This window comes from Falco punctatus, assembly GCF_963210335.1.
Source record: "Falco punctatus genome assembly, chromosome: Z".
NCBI lineage: Eukaryota > Metazoa > Chordata > Aves > Falconiformes > Falconidae > Falco > Falco punctatus.
The window spans coordinates 63,149,904-63,162,659 of NC_137586.1; the positions used below are offsets into that span (position 1 = coordinate 63,149,904).

The 12,756-nt window shown below is 38.8% G+C and overlaps 1 protein-coding gene across 6 annotated transcripts in view; it reads right to left on the bottom strand.

The window, feature by feature from the left end:
- The window catches only part of PGGT1B (protein geranylgeranyltransferase type I subunit beta), a 38,668-nt gene that overhangs the window by 19,334 nt on the left and 6,578 nt on the right, over nt 1-12,756 (bottom strand). For 5 of the 6 annotated variants that reach the window (XR_013924763.1, XM_080371385.1, XM_080371382.1 and 2 more), the window contains exons 2-3: nt 12,587-12,705; nt 5,066-5,133 (exon numbers count right to left, since the gene is read on the bottom strand). Coding sequence is in view for 5 of the 6 variants with exons in the window: in XM_080371382.1 (XP_080227508.1) it covers nt 5,066-5,133; nt 12,587-12,705 (187 nt within the window). In the remaining variant the exon portion in view is untranslated. The remainder of the gene's footprint in view (nt 1-5,065; nt 5,134-12,586; nt 12,706-12,756) is intronic. The other variant, XM_080371386.1, reaches the window with a different exon arrangement.

The window sequence follows — 12,756 nt, forward strand, 5'->3', positions numbered from 1 at the left end:
CAAACCAGTTTCTAAATTACATTTTACTAGCATTACTGCCTAGTCAGTTGCCATCTTTATTTTGCAATTCATCCAAAAACACATGCAAAAAGCAATATAAACCCAAATTTAAGATTACGTTATGTGTAATTGGTATTTTTCAGGCAAGTCACATTTACTTCCAAAGCCAAAAAGCTTTGCTTCTAATGAAAAATTAGAAGAAAAATACTTACTACTTACTAGACAGCAAAGGACTGTTGTTACACTAGGGGATCACAGTTGGGAAAGGGAGGCAGAAAACAAGGTGAAAGTGGATGGGGCAGCACTGAAAAAGCTCTAGCTATGCAACAGAGCAGGAGAACAAGGGAGTGGGCACAGAGAGCTGCATTTCCTCTCCCTCATTTCCAGCTCTGGACTCTCTGCTGAGAAGGGTACACATTCTCAACAACTCCCACTCCTACCCCTGAGTTGCCAGTGCCCCCATCACTGTCTCCTGCCCTGAGCATCCCCCGGTCACACACACATAATAAACACACAGTGGTGGTGGTTGGCCAGGACCTCTGGAGGTCATCCGGTCCAACCCCATGCTCAAGCAGGGCCACCTAGAGCTGGGTGCCCAGGACCATGTCCAGATGACCTTTGATTATCTCCAAGGATGGAGACCACTACCTCCCTGGGCAACCTGTGCCAGTGCTCAGTCACCCTCACAGTGAAAAAGTGTTTCCTGATGTTCAGAGGAAACCTCCAGTGTTTCAGTCTGTGCCCATTGCCTCTCTGGTCCTATCAGCAGGCACCACTGAAAAGAGCTTGGCTACAACCTCTTTGGACCCTCCCTGCAGGTATGTATATACACTGATGAGATCTCCCCTAAGCCGCCTCTTCTCCAGGCTGAACATTCACAGTTCTCTCAGCCTTTCCTTGTAGAAGAGGTGCACCAATCCCGGACAGACTTGCCCACAGGGCACCCCACACTGAGGACAGTTACGCCCTCAAAGAGCTTAGAAAAAGCTACTGTAGCGATGAAACATATTTTTCTAACTTGCATGGATGCCAGGCTCTAATCCCAGAAGAAACAATTTGGCTTATTGTACCAATTTCAGGAATTTTCAATCTAACAACCAAATATCTTCTTTTCAGAATACCTTCTGTCCAACTGTTCAATCCAATTGTTGATGGATTGTTAAACACTTAAAAATAATCCATCAGAAGAAATATACACATAATGAAGGTTATGTGTACATGAAGAAGTAATGCAACAGGTGTGGGTCTGGAAGGCACAACAGTAGGTACCGCAGTACTGGTGTGCACACTGCATTCCACAGTTTGTGCCAGCTGTAGTCTGGCTCCATGGACTGACAGCCCACTAATGGAGAAGCTCATTCAGAGTGCCCCTTCTGGTTCAGTTCCATTCAAAAGGAGCCTAGTTTGTGTGTCTCACTCTTTTGAAGCGAGCACATTAAACTGCTCTTATAAAGTGCTCTCTGCTGATCGGAACCAATACACTGGTGCAGACATACTCTGAGAAGACAACAACGGGGATATGTCCAGGTCCTGTTCTCTCTAGACACTTACCTTTTGGGATAGTTATGTTTCAGGTCACACAGAAAATAGATTTAACTTGGATCTCAGCGATGGAGTAAACTGGTTCTACTCTATGGGCGTTACTGTCATGGTCTCCACAGTCTGAGCCTTCCATGAAAGAACTAACACTTAAAGATGCAAGCTGAGGGGAAGCTTTCAAACATTTAAATCTGGTTCAGTGATGTGATGATGTTCCCTACCACATTATCCAGAAAGGCTAATTAAACATAACTCATGGTCACCAGCAATTCCTGCTGACCACTGCAGAGAGGCCTAAGGAACCCTCTCTGCTGCAGAAGCATGGGCAAGACCTCTCCAAACACTAATAAAGAAAGCTAAATTAAATACTCAACATATTCCCACACAGGCAGGGTCCCACTTTCAAAAAACTTTCTTCTCACACCAGGCACCCATGTTACAAGCATGGATTGTTTGAACCTCAAGAAAATACAATGCTATGTCAGGAACATGAAACAGATCTTTTTTTCCCTAAGTGAAAACATATGTTATTTACTGACATCTTGGATAAAAGTTCCAGGTATTTGCTTTCAATCTAGCCCCTAAAACCGATTTGTAACACTTTTAAGAGATTGAAAAGACCTAGGTTCATCCAAAAGACTAAGGAGACTGTTCACCCCTAAATTGAAAAGCTAGTTTCAACTCCAGTAACACCAAATCAAGAGAGACTACAGAACCTGGAGCCATTTCAGAAAACTGTTATCCAATTTTAAATGATTCATGTTTAAATGCAGTGATAGAAGCAGCACTCTTAGCTTTAATTTACAGTTAAGACTTTCTAAGGTTGTGTGTGCTGAGAGGGTCAAGTGGCTATGTTTTTGCCTTACTTTTCATAAAGTCCCAATGATCTGCATAAACAACACCATCAAACATTGAAAAGGTAACATCTAAAAAAACCCCAAACCGAACGCAAATGAGCTATCCTGGTAACAATTTAGTGAAGTTGTAAATTCTAATATATCCCTTGCTTTCTTCTATTATTTTGAAGGGTCCCTAGTGACAGAGGACATTTGGCTACCTCCAGTATGGTACCTTTCTCATATCTCAAGAATGAAAACACTGTAGTGGCATGTAATAAATAGTAATTGTCAATGCAAACCCCAAACACTTCCAGGCTTTTTAAAAAATACTTTTTCAAGACATAGATTTAATAGAACATTATAAAATGATGAATAAAGAAAAATGACAAGACCCTAAACATAATTCAAAGTCATTGCAGTGGAATTCCAAGTCTTCCCGAGTTATTTCAGAACATTTCAGGGCAACAGTGCTGGAAATACTTTAAACCTTTGTATGCCACTAAATCAAGCAGTTCTCATCCTTGTAATGTAGATGCAATGAAAAAAGTATTGCAAGTTTGAATAAAAAGCACATCCTGCAAACAGTTTTCTAGAGATAATGGCCTTGCAGCTAATGTCCACAGGTTATATGATTCCACCTCTTTGTCCCTTCTGTAAATTGGCTAACACATTATAAGACACCTATGGGTTACAACACACTTCCTGAAAAGAGAATATTTAAGTATGAAGCATGTACTATTGGAAGTTGAGAGTTAAATTAAAACACTGGAAAGCACTGGGAAGGTATAATGATGCTTTGCCAATCTCATGGACTTTTTTGTTTTCAGGGGCCTTTACAAGAGCTCAGAACTACATCCGTAACTTACTCCTCAAGCTTTATAAACTGGAGAAGATTTGAAAAAGGTTCCCAAAAGCACACACTGATTTAATACACCACACAGCTCTGACCCAAACCTTTCAGGAAACATGACTGATACGTTTGTATCATCTCAGTTTGATAAAATTATATCTTTATTCATTTTACAATGCTTATAATGTTATGCCACCAATAGTAACCTCAACTACTTTAGATGACTTACCATCTTCCTTCTGAGAATAATTGTATGGGTTTTTTTACACAATTATACTGAAATTCTTTCATACTATTTTGTCTTCACATTTTAACAAAGCATCCTAGTAAGTCACCACTATATATAAACCTAAATTGCTTAAGGTTTTAAGCAGAAGTTTTCCTTTTTTCCTTCAAGCTCAGTGGGTGGTTGGATTGCCACTGAGGCTAATTCCAATTAAAACAGATTATGAATTCATCTTGCTACTACAGTGTGAGCTCACTGAGACACAATCTGTAGTGTGAAACAGAATAAATACCAAAGCAAACAAAGAGACAAATTACCTTGCCTGTCACATGCTGCTGCAGCAACCCAGTGCAGAAACATAAACACTCTTTGCAATTTTTTTCCCCTTGTCAGAAAGCCCAACCCCTGAATATTACTGTTATGAGTACTTGGCTGACTTGCTATGCTAAGAGGCACACGCAGTTATTATTCCAATGTAGATTAAAATTCCAACAAGTTGTTCAGAAGCATAAAGTTATGCTGTTAAAGAGTAAAACAAAAATAAGGCCAAAACAGGCTGCTGCACTACCTTCATACTCGTTAGTTCAAATGTTTTTACACTCAGCTACAGCTATTAGGGTATCTGATGTCCATCCCTGCTTTCAATTTCAGATCTGAAGATTCATTCATTCATTTATATGTAAAATCTTGCTATCTGTCCACTACAAAAATAAAATACTTGGTGATATTTCAGTGCTCTTCCAGATCTTTTATCCACACTTTAGTGAGATTTGACTCTTCACTTTCCAACACCAGACAAAACTACTGTGTCTCTTTCGCAGTCCTTAGAATCATAGAACTGTTTAGGTTAGAAAAGACCTTTAAGATCATAGAGGCCAACCATTAACCTAGCACTGCCAAGTCCACCACTAAGCCATGTACTTAAGTGCCACATCTACATGTCTTTTAGATACCTCTAGGGATGGTAACTCAACCACTTCCCTGGGCAGCCCTTCCCACACACTGGCTTCGGCTTCCCTCTTCCAACCATATCAGACCTTCTGCACCATCTTTATCAGCCTCTGCGAACCTCTTTTCTCTCCTGTATTAACGGCACTTTCTTTTCATACACAGATTTCTCTGTCTTGAACCTCAGTTCTGTGGGCTTCAAAGCATCCTCTCTTCCAGTCATGACAAACTGGGATGAACAAAGTCTTGCCTATGTTTGATCAGATACCAGGTACAACCAAATATGCATGTTTCGTCACAGGAAAAGGAATACTGAAGAACAGCGTGTGCTGCTTCACTTAATAGGACTCATTCTGCCCTTCTCTACCAGGTAATAGTTCCTGAGTTAGAGAAGCTTCCTTACTTCAGTAACAGATCAGAGAAGGGGCAGAATGCACTGAGACAATTTCTGTCAGTTTCTTCACTGCTCTGGAAATTGTACCATTTTAGTATAGTACGTTTCCTATGCATGTTTCTTAAAAACTCTGCAAACATTTCAGTGTATTAACAGTGCAAAAATCCATGCCTTCCAGATATTCTGTAATTGTGCAGTTAACATTATAAAACACACAAGATCATTTACCGTGTAATTGAAAATATTTCACACACACAGAGTTAACTGACCTTGGAGGGATTGAATGGCATCCCTAAATATGAAGAGCCTCTGAATCCACAGCGATTCAAGTTTGATCCTGGAAAAGATAAAAAGACTCAACTAACTTGCTTTGCTGAAACACTCATTTATAAACCACAACTCTGTAGTCCAGATCAAGATCTGTTAGTTTAACACTATTCACAGTTATTACTAGAGTTTGCATGTGTCTGTCAGTATGTTCCCGACCTCAGTTTGTTATCACTCTGATTAATAAAAAAAACAACAAACCAAAACAAAGGAAACCACAAGCAAACTTTCTGCTATAATGACAAAGCAGCAGATTTTTTTTTTTATTGGTGGAAATACAGCGTTCATATCAGCACAGAATTGCCTTTCATGCTCAAAAAAAAAATATAAAAAAGGATTGCTCCCCTGGAAAAGTGCCCTGCGGTAACAGATTTTTTTCCTTTCTGGATTCCTGCCTGGTAATACCATCTGTTTCCAAGCAGAATTGTTTTAAGATACTTTGCAACATGTACAAGTACAAACAAACTGTTCACAGTTTTAAGCTTGCAGTGATCAAACTCAATATTGTCAGAGTGAAATAGTTAAAACGGTATGAAAGGCAAATTTTTACTTGAAGCCATTTTTCTCTCACCCAAAACACAGGTATACAAGAACACTAGCTATCAAACGTTTCTGTTAGTGATTCAGTGTAACTTGTTTTAAGTATGTCACAATACCTGAGCAAGCAATATACAGAAGTGTGCACCACACACTGTCTAGAGGTAAGCACAGGTTTGCAGGGCTCAGATCTGCTTCTGCATAGCAAAAATCAATTACTTTTCTCCTCAGCCTCTGAAAGTAAAAGTCTAATGACTGCTGTGACTCAACAGCACTTGGGTGTTCCAAAATTCTCTCCCCAACCCTCCCCCCCTTTTTTTTCAGCTCTTCAGCCTTCAATCTAAAAATCCTCATGGAGATCAGGGAAAATTGCACCAGACTAACCAAACAAGAAAGTTAAGTGGAAAGTCCTAAAAATATTACTATGTAATGTGGTCTTACCAGTTCTGATATAATTTATCAAAACATCAGCTTGTAATTTTAAATAAATTCTGCATGTATGCAACCTTTAAGCTAGAAGCTTTTACTAGTCTAAGCACTTCAATTTATTTCAAGGTAGAAATGGCAGTATGAAACCCAAATGCAGTGTGCTGTTAGCAGGTCACTTTGGTAGGCTTCTGAATTGACAGCTGCTATGAAAAGAAGAAATTAAAAACAAAGTACATGAATGAAATCAGGATCTATTATTCCCTTTAGCTGTTCAATTTTCATGCAATATTTTAAAACTTCTGTTGTACTACTAAACAGCTACCAACTAAAAAACCAGCACTGGTAATTTTAAAATGCTGGATTTTTAGCTGTTTTGCTATCATTGATTTAAAATCTATTTTGACTCTTTACATCAGTGACTTCTAACCTCCCAGCCTAGACTTCACACACTGGCTCCTAGGAGAAACAGAAGAACTGCATGGCTTTTCAATACCCTTAATACTGCACAATCTTTAGAGGGAATTTTATCCCCTCCTCCAAACAAAAAAACCTTTGCCATTAATGTGCATGCAATAGATGTTTCCTAGACCTTCTGCTCTACAAGTGAATTGCTAAATTTCCATTAAAATTCTTGTATTAAAAACCAGAATGCTGACTTATAAAGGAAATGTTAAAACAGGAAGTGAAAACAGCTCGTTTCTAACTCCAGTACTTCGATGTAACCTCTCCAATATTTTTTTCCTGTCAACATACAAGTTCAAAACCAAATGGGAACCAAAGGGAAATTAGGGAAAAACCACTGTCTTCCAGTTTATGCACATCACCTCACCTTCTGTGAAGCTGGTTTTGCGATTTTATTGCAAAATATTTGAACTTCTTACTTTACGTAACAGCTTAGTAGTGCCAGTCAAACTCCTGCCTACTTTCCTGAACAACAGACTGTCAGAATCAGAAATTAGAAAATAAACATGTCCTCATTGGAAAAAAAAGAAAAAAGGATATAATCATAGTTTATGTCCCTTGTAAAAAATTGCTGGGATGATTAACTCGGCTGCAGCATGCTGAAACACCAAGTGTACCTGCAGTTACGAAGTGGCACCACCTGGTGTTCACTTTCAGAGTTAAGCATATTTAACCACCTTCTGAAAGGATTTTAATACAGAGCAGAAAGTAATAAATGTTTCATTAACTGCTGCGTGACTATCGCAAGCAGAACAAAACATACCTGGAAATGCTTTTCACATTTGAAACAGAACTAAAGAAAACTGACCCATTGCCCAAACCAGAAAAGCTGAAACTTCCCTGTGAAGAAAATCACGTTACTCATGTGTGCGCATGCCAGAAAGTCCTTAAGACATGTAACAAAGCTTCAAGTGACAACCAGAGACGGCTTATCCTGGGAGCTCGTTTGTTATGGGCAGGAAATTTTTGTTATTTATGTCTTTATGATTTTTCTCGCATGGGAAGATTGGTAATTTTTACCACTACTTCTTCCCATTCATGTTACCTATGCATTCCTCTGGTTCCAAAGCTTTTCTCATTTTGCTAAGTACAGAAGCAAGCTTACATACATCTTTAAAATTTTACTATAAAAAAACCCCAACAACACAGCTTTAACATAGGCTGACAGAGTCAGTACATTCAGATAAAAGTAAGTATAAGCAATTCTTACTGAACTAGGGTTAAAAAAATAATTATTCTTATAAATCAGAGCACCAGAATATGTCATGAAATGCAGAGTTGCATTCTCTAAAGTGGAAGTCCATTATGCCTCCAGATAAATACTTCAAATGTAGCCATTAAAGAATGTTATGTTATGTTGGAGGAAAATTCGTATATCTGTTCAAGAAACTCATGATTAGAAAGTTCATATGTAACAGTGATCTCAAAAACAGTCAACAACATTTTATCCATTTTTTTTCAGTACTGACACACAAGTAAACAAGAACCATTACTACAAATCTAAATTTAGACTCTGCAGAAGAAAGTTTTAGGTCCCGGATGTGGTGTAATGGTTTTCAGCTTGCTATGCACAGGTCCTGGGGGTTCAAACTCATAAATGAAATTTGCCTTAGTCCTTTTGGTGCCATTTCTTCAGTACAGCAAAGCTAGTGAAGCATCCAGTTGTCAAAAAGTACAATCTTCTCCTGGACTGGCATAGCACTTCCAGCCACCACAGCTCACCAAGATGACACAAAGCTAACCTTCTGTTAGATAAATAAATGCATGCTTTTCTGCCACTTGAACAAACTAAACCAGCTCTCAAGCAGGGTCAAACAAGTGTCAGTGTTTCTATGGAGAAGGATGGTGGATGAATATAGCCAAGGAGCTTGCCCCCACTGTGTCTGTAATTAGATTACTTTAGTACAGAGCTCCAGATTCACTCTTTCAAAAGTGCTGAACTGGTTTTAAATGTGACCTGCAAGAAAATGGGATAGTTAAAACAATTTTGAAATTCTGTCTAGTAGCTGCTTTATGAGAGGAAAAACAGTAAAGCTCTATTCTGACAAGAATCTTAAGAACAAGCAGTTGAAACAGGGTCTTTTGTCAACCCTTTTCCAATTTCAGTAACACTTTTAAAAGTATGTCTTAGTCTAAACACGTATAATTTCTGATAAAGCTTGTAGAAGAGCACCACCCTCCTCAAAATGAAAAAAACAAAAAGAATAAAGTTTTTATGCAAGATTTCAGATTCTTTCTAAAGGCAAACACAGTGATGTCTTTCTGCAGTGCACACAAAACAGAAACATGTATTAGACATGCACCTAAGCAGAGCATTTACTAAAAGTGAAGGAAAAGTAACAATACCCCAAATCTATGAAATATAAAGCCAAACTGTTTTGCACGAGTTACAGAATGCAGGGGCCTTTCAAATAAGCAGAAGACAGCAATGAGACCAAGCATTCAGCTAAAGATGGCAGGTTTCTGTGTGAGGCATCAGTGGCATGCCATTCCTTCTAATTAGATTTGGTATTGAGTCTCTCTCTACAACATTTGAGCTGGAATTATGGTACCTAAAGCACATTATTTGTTTGAATCACAGTTACAATAAACCCACAGAAGAAATATATTCTATCCTGACAGGTCTTAACTTTTAGCATTTCAATTAGGCTCACAGAGTATGTATCTGCTTTCTTACTAAGCAAGATCAAGATGTCACCACTTTGCATTCATGAGCTTTAGTTCCACATAAAAATTACAAAGGCTACAAACTTTGAATAGAGCTTTCATTAACCATCACACATATCACACACCTGTAAACACAAACATGTTACCTAAAACTATGACAGCATATTGTGAGACCCTATCTAAGCAGTATTCTAAACCACCAAATTCTGAATTTTCTACCAGGTTCTGTAATGCCCTGCTGCAGTGGATTGACCCCAACAAGTTAAACACTCACATGGCCACCTACTCACATCCCTGTCCTGTTGGAGGGCAAGAAAACAGATAAGGGGAGAAGGCTCACAGATTCAGAGACAGTTTGATAGGCAAAGCAGAAGCTGTGGGCACAAGCAAAGGAAAGGATGAATTCATTCACTACTTCCCATCAGCCACGTAGGTGTTTAGCCACTTCCCAGAACGCAGGGCCTCAGCATATGCAAGGGTTATTCAGGAAGACAAATACCGCAACCACAAACATCACCCCCCTTCTCCTTTCCTGGAGCTTTTACTGCTGAACACGATGGCAGATGGTACAGAGTATCCCCCAGGTCATTTGGGGTCAGCTGTCCTGGTTGTGTCCCCTGGCTGTATCTGGTGGGGGAGAAGGAGTGCAGAGGGGGGTGGGGGGGGAAGAGACACCCTTGACGTTGTGCAGGCACTGCTCAGCAACAGCTAAAACACCAGTGTATTGCCAACACTGTTTTAACCATGAACCCAAAACACAGCAGCATTCAGGCTGTCATGGAAAAAATGAATTATATCCCAGCCAGTACACCTAAGATAACAGTCACTGATAAAAATTAACAGATAGTAATTTTTCAGAATATCAACTGCTCTGTCTCCCATCCATTGGAAAAGCAACTGTAAGGTAGCAGTAGTTCTCAAAAAAAAAATAGTGAATTTTCCATCTTAAAAAAGTGGTTTACATAAAAATCAACTGAAGTGCTATGGATATGGAACCTTTGGAGGTACAAACCTGAACAGCAGAGAAATTTATTTTTCTGATGAGAATTACGGGTATTGTCTTGCTCCTCATTTTAGGAATTCAAACAGTGATATGATCAAGAACAAATCCCAAGATTCTGTAAAAATATATTCCAATTTAAAATGTAAGTTTTAAACAGGTTTTCAGTCCCAGAGCCAAAATTAATTGTATTAAATAAATAATAACTAAATAAATAAATAAATAAACAAATAAAAATACTTGTATTAAATACAATATAGGTACTTAAGGGAAGATTACTGGAATTCATCATTCCAGAAACTATATTGTAAAACAGTGTTGTAATTTAGATGCTTAAAAATCACTTTTCCACAGAATGAGAGGTTTACCAGCATGCATGTAAAATAAGCTGCAATAGGATCTTTCTTTAAACACAGAGTAAAGTTGTGGGGTTTTTTTTACCTCGCAGGATTCTGATGCATCAAGCTAGCAACCATTCTCTTTAACTAGAGATGCACAAGCATTCTGAAACAAAAAACTTCACTGTTGCAGTCTATCAGAGTCAGCTACTTCTTCTAAGGGGCTAAAGATGGAGCTAGAGCTCTACTGCTGGGAGGCTACTAGTTAACAAACGTTGCATACACCCAGAATTAAAGAAGTGAAAATCAATACATTTATTGAAAGTAGATGTTACAGGAAGGTATACATTCCCTTCTGTACATTTTTTCATCCAATAACCAACTTGCTGCTTTTTGTATCATTTACGCTTTGCACCATCTATTGTCCATTAGACAAAGGAAAAAAGAAGAGTAAAAATAATGCTGAAGTTTTAGCAGTCAAGTGACCAGACAGAGTAGTGTTATTACCAAAAGCGTAAGATAATAAGAAGAACAGAGCTTTTACATGTCATATAAAGATCAGGATTGGTGGGAAGTTTGGTGAAAAGGAGAGACTGATAATTTAAAAGCACAGAATGCACTGTCAAAAGCACCCTCCTCAGAACTACTCTCCTGTAGCTATATGATGGGATGATAGCTAGAAAAAGCAGCACATCTCAGTTTTGCCCTGGAGTGTTAGCTTCCACACCTGCATGCTGAGATTCATACTGCCCTCCCTAGGAGGCTCTTGACAATGGGACTACTCCAAACACTGGCTAAGTCCCCCCTGAGAATTACTGCATACTATCAAAGCCAAACAAAAAATGCCTGTTCCATTCTCTGTTCCTGCAATCTTCACTGTTCTTCCAGAATACATTCCTGAAGACTGGGATAAAGATCAGAAAATTACTAACTCCTAAAACCAAAGCATGTACACCCTGGATATTTTTTTTACTGCTAAAGGACAGGAATCTCCTCATGATCAAAAACATTGTCGGAATAATCATGTGATCCAATCCTCTAATTTTCTATAATCAGTCCTGGAACATAACACAAGGAAACCCAGATCTAATAAAACTAGTGCCTGGGCTGAATCTGATTGTTTGTAAGTCTCCAGAACAGATCTTCTTATAACTGTAAAAATAAAGCATCAGCAATCTTGACTTCCACATGCGTACTTAATAAAAATGCTTTCATTTAATAAAACTTTTTTTAGGGGAAAAGACCTAATTTGTAATATATAATTAGATTAGATATAAGGAAACACACAATCTTCTTTCTACAACCATGCAACATACAAAGCGCATGTTCACGATTTTAGACTGGCAACAGGAATTACCTCTTCTCTAGCACCCAGCCTGGAGCTATCACCACAGCAGCACTTAACACGCCAGCACCACCTTCCATAAAGCAGCAGGTGCCTCACCCACTCCACTCCTCCACTACTACTAGCCTTTCACCTGCGCTGCCACAGAAAGAAGTCGGCAATACCAACTAGCCCACAGAAACAGCATCTCCTTGACTTCTGTCAAGGAAAGGCACACGAGCTCCCTCTCCGGCTTGGATCTGCTATGCACCTTCCAATCTGAGCACAGCTGCGATGTAGCAACAGCATTACTCCTTCTAAAAACCTTACGTGAACTTAACCTTCACAGATCTAAGGGACAGATTTTTCATTTTAAAGCAGGAACTGTTTTATCCGTTTTGCTTAACCTTACATCTCCCATTTTCCAAAACCTGTTCCAAACAACCATGCCTGTGCTCAGAGCTCCTGGCATAGCTACAATTAGCAGAAGTCAATATTATCACCATTAGACTTGTAATACTTAAACATATGCATTTCTTTCAGAACCAGGTGAAACATCCTCTCAGATGCTTAAAGGTGCAACTCTTCCTTCAGGAAAATCAGCCTTGTATTTTATAAAAACCAAGATCCATCCACTATTCCCCAAGGTGAAAAGCAAAAGTAAAGGTGTTAATATAAATTAAAAAAAAACTAAAAACTCACTCACTGTCTTCTGTGGGAAGGACCTGCAGGGAATAAATCCATTCTATTATATCATCTTTGTTCACCACATCTAAGGAATCCAACATATCCAGACCAGAGAGTGCGAAAAATGCAATTGTCAACCTAAAAGAAAAAGATAAGACTTACACTTCCCACCATAAATATCATGGGGAA